The sequence below is a fragment of the Coptis chinensis genome, chromosome 9 (assembly GCF_015680905.1).
Source record: "Coptis chinensis isolate HL-2020 chromosome 9, ASM1568090v1, whole genome shotgun sequence".
Taxonomy (NCBI): Eukaryota; Viridiplantae; Streptophyta; class Magnoliopsida; order Ranunculales; family Ranunculaceae; genus Coptis; species Coptis chinensis.
Genome location: NC_141464.1, coordinates 54,560,007 through 54,562,540, shown reverse-complemented (window position 1 = coordinate 54,562,540; position 2,534 = coordinate 54,560,007). Strand labels below are relative to the sequence as shown.

The following is a 2,534-nucleotide window of genomic DNA, read 5'->3' as shown; positions in this document are numbered from 1 at the left end:
AATCATCAGGTGTCGAGAAAAACATACTTAAGAGTATCGTAATGGTTTCAACTCTAGCTTAGGAGGACTCTCTATAGAAGAGACGGGGTAGACTTCGGATGGAGTCGGATGCTCTATTGTGGCTCTCCACTTATCGGGTTTCTAAAATTGGGGTTGCATCCAAAGAACACATTAACTTCACAAATTACATCATCTACATCACAACCACTACCGAATTAGTTAAACAAGACTCAAGAGGGTCATCGAATAACTCTCCAAGAAAGTCTCGTGAACTATACTATCAATAAGATTAACATCCCAAAAATCATGTCGGTTCGGGGAGGTTCTTGACCCACATTAAACACATTAAGTTCAGTAGTCATATTACCAAAAGAAAGTTTTAACACTCCATTACTTACGGTTAATGATAGCATTAGAAGTGGCTAAAAAGGGACGGCCTAAAATGACCAGAATATGGTGTTTAGGATCTTGAACAGGTTGTGTATCCAGAACAACAAAGTCAACAGGGAAATAAAATTTATCAACCTGAATCAAAACATCCTCAACAACACCACGTGGAATCCTAATAGACTTATCTGCCAATTGAAGAGTAATTGATGTAGGTTTCAACTTACCAAGACCAAGCTGTAAATAAACTGAATAAGGTAACAAATTAACGCTAGCTCCTAAATCAAGTAATGCTTTCTCAATCATATGATCACCAATAACACAAGAAATAGTAGGGCATCCTGGATCTCTAAACTTAGGTGGAGTTTGGTTTTGGATAATAGAACTCACTTGCTCAGTTAGGAAAGCTTTCTTGTGCACATTCAACTTACGTTTTTGTGTACACAAATCTTTAAGAAACTTGGCATAGGAAGGAACTTGTTTTATAGCATCAAGTAACGGAATATTTATTTGAACCTGTTTAAACATTTCCATTATTTCATTAAGATTAGAACCTTTCTTAGCCGGAATCAAACGTTGGGGAAAAGGAGCTTTAGGTATATAAGATGGCACAGGGTTAGTCTCCACAGCAGTAGGAGGTTCTACACCCTTCCTAGAAGTATTATGACTATTAGATTCACTCACCTCACCTTCCTCCTTGTCACACTCTATAAAATCATATCTGACCTCAGCGTCCTTAGACATCTCAACCCTATTATCAACACGTTTTCCACTCCTAAGAACAGTGATAGCCTTGGCTTGCTCCTGGTGAGCCTGGTTTAAGTTAGAACTTATTTCCAACTGACTCCTCGGATTAGCTACTGGTTGACTAGGAAACCTACCCTTGTCTCTCTCATTCAAAGTATTAGCAATTTGACCTATGGTGATTTCAATCTTCCTAATGGCTTGAGCATTATCCTGAGTAGCCGTTTGACTGGCTTGCATAAAATGTTGCGTTGTGTCCTGGAATTTCATGGTGTTTTGTGTTAATTGAGCAATGGCCTCTTCTATAGGTGAAAGTTTAGGTGGTTGAGGTGCATACTGTGGTACTGGGTTTGAGTTAACCACGGGGCCTCCTTGATGTATACCTTTAGACCAAGACAAATTGGGATGGTTACACCATCCAGGGTTATACGTGTTAGAAAAAGGATTATTGCCTGGCTTTTGGTATGAATTAAAAGCATTGACTTGTGCATTTACACCAGGGCAATTATCTATAACGTGATCAAGACTTTCACACAACCGGACACCCGTGAACTTCAACATTGGCTACTGGAGCTAGAGACTTTGTCTCTTTTTCTAGCTCGAGAGCTTCAACTCTTCTAATTAAAGCGGCCATCCTAGCGTTCGTGTCGAATTCCTTGTCAACACGGAACAAACCCTTTTGTGTAGTAGTACTACTAGCCACCTTCTTAGGCTCACGACTAGTTTCCCATTGCTGGACCTTCTCAGAGACTTCTTCTAAAAAGGTCCCACGCTTCTTCTACAGCCTTATCACAGAAATCCCCGGTACTCATGGTCTCAATCATAGCCTTAGAATTAAAAATCGAGACCCTCATAGAGAGAATCTGACTAGCCTACCGTTCTCTAGGTCGTGGTTGGGACACTTTGCAAGAGCATGTCCTTAAACCTCTCCATACAATTCCATAATGACTCTCCATCAGTTTGGCAAAAGATGACAAGTCTTTTCTAAAAGCAATCGCCTTATGATTAGGGAAAAAGTTCTTTAAAAAAAGACAATGCATAACTTTTCCCATCCCGTTATTGAATTCGATGGAAGAGTGTGAAACCAACTCTTGGCTTTTTCTTTAAGAGAAAATGGGAACAATTTTAATTTTATAGCTTCGTCACTAAATTGTTGAAGTTTAATAGTCCCACAAATATCCTCAAATTCCCTCACATGAAGATATGGGTCTTCCTCTTCCGTTCCCCTAAACTTAGGAAGGAGCCCCAGCAGATTGGGCTTCAACTCAAAGTGATTAGCATTGGTTGCAGGGGGAACGATGCAAGATGGTCGGGTTGTTCTAGTAGGATATATATATTCCTTAATAGATCTAGGTACTTGGGCAACCACGTTATTGTTATTACCCTCCATGTCAGCAAAAATT

General features: G+C 39.8%; 1 protein-coding gene across 1 annotated transcript; it reads right to left on the bottom strand.

Moving 5' to 3' along the window:
• Window positions 1-390: 390 nt before the first annotated feature.
• On the bottom strand, window positions 391-1,401 carry LOC147476742 (uncharacterized). Its single transcript, XM_086585810.1, has one exon. The coding sequence runs from the start codon at window positions 1,399-1,401 to the stop codon at window positions 391-393; it is 1,011 nt and encodes a 336-aa protein (XP_086441936.1).
• Between the last annotated feature and the right edge of the window lie 1,133 nt (window positions 1,402-2,534).

What these genes read in the sequence shown, in the direction of transcription:
- LOC147476742 (XM_086585810.1), bottom strand. Translation starts at nt 1,401, where the DNA reads ATGAAATTCCAGGACACAACGCAACATTTTATGCAAGCCAGTCAAACG.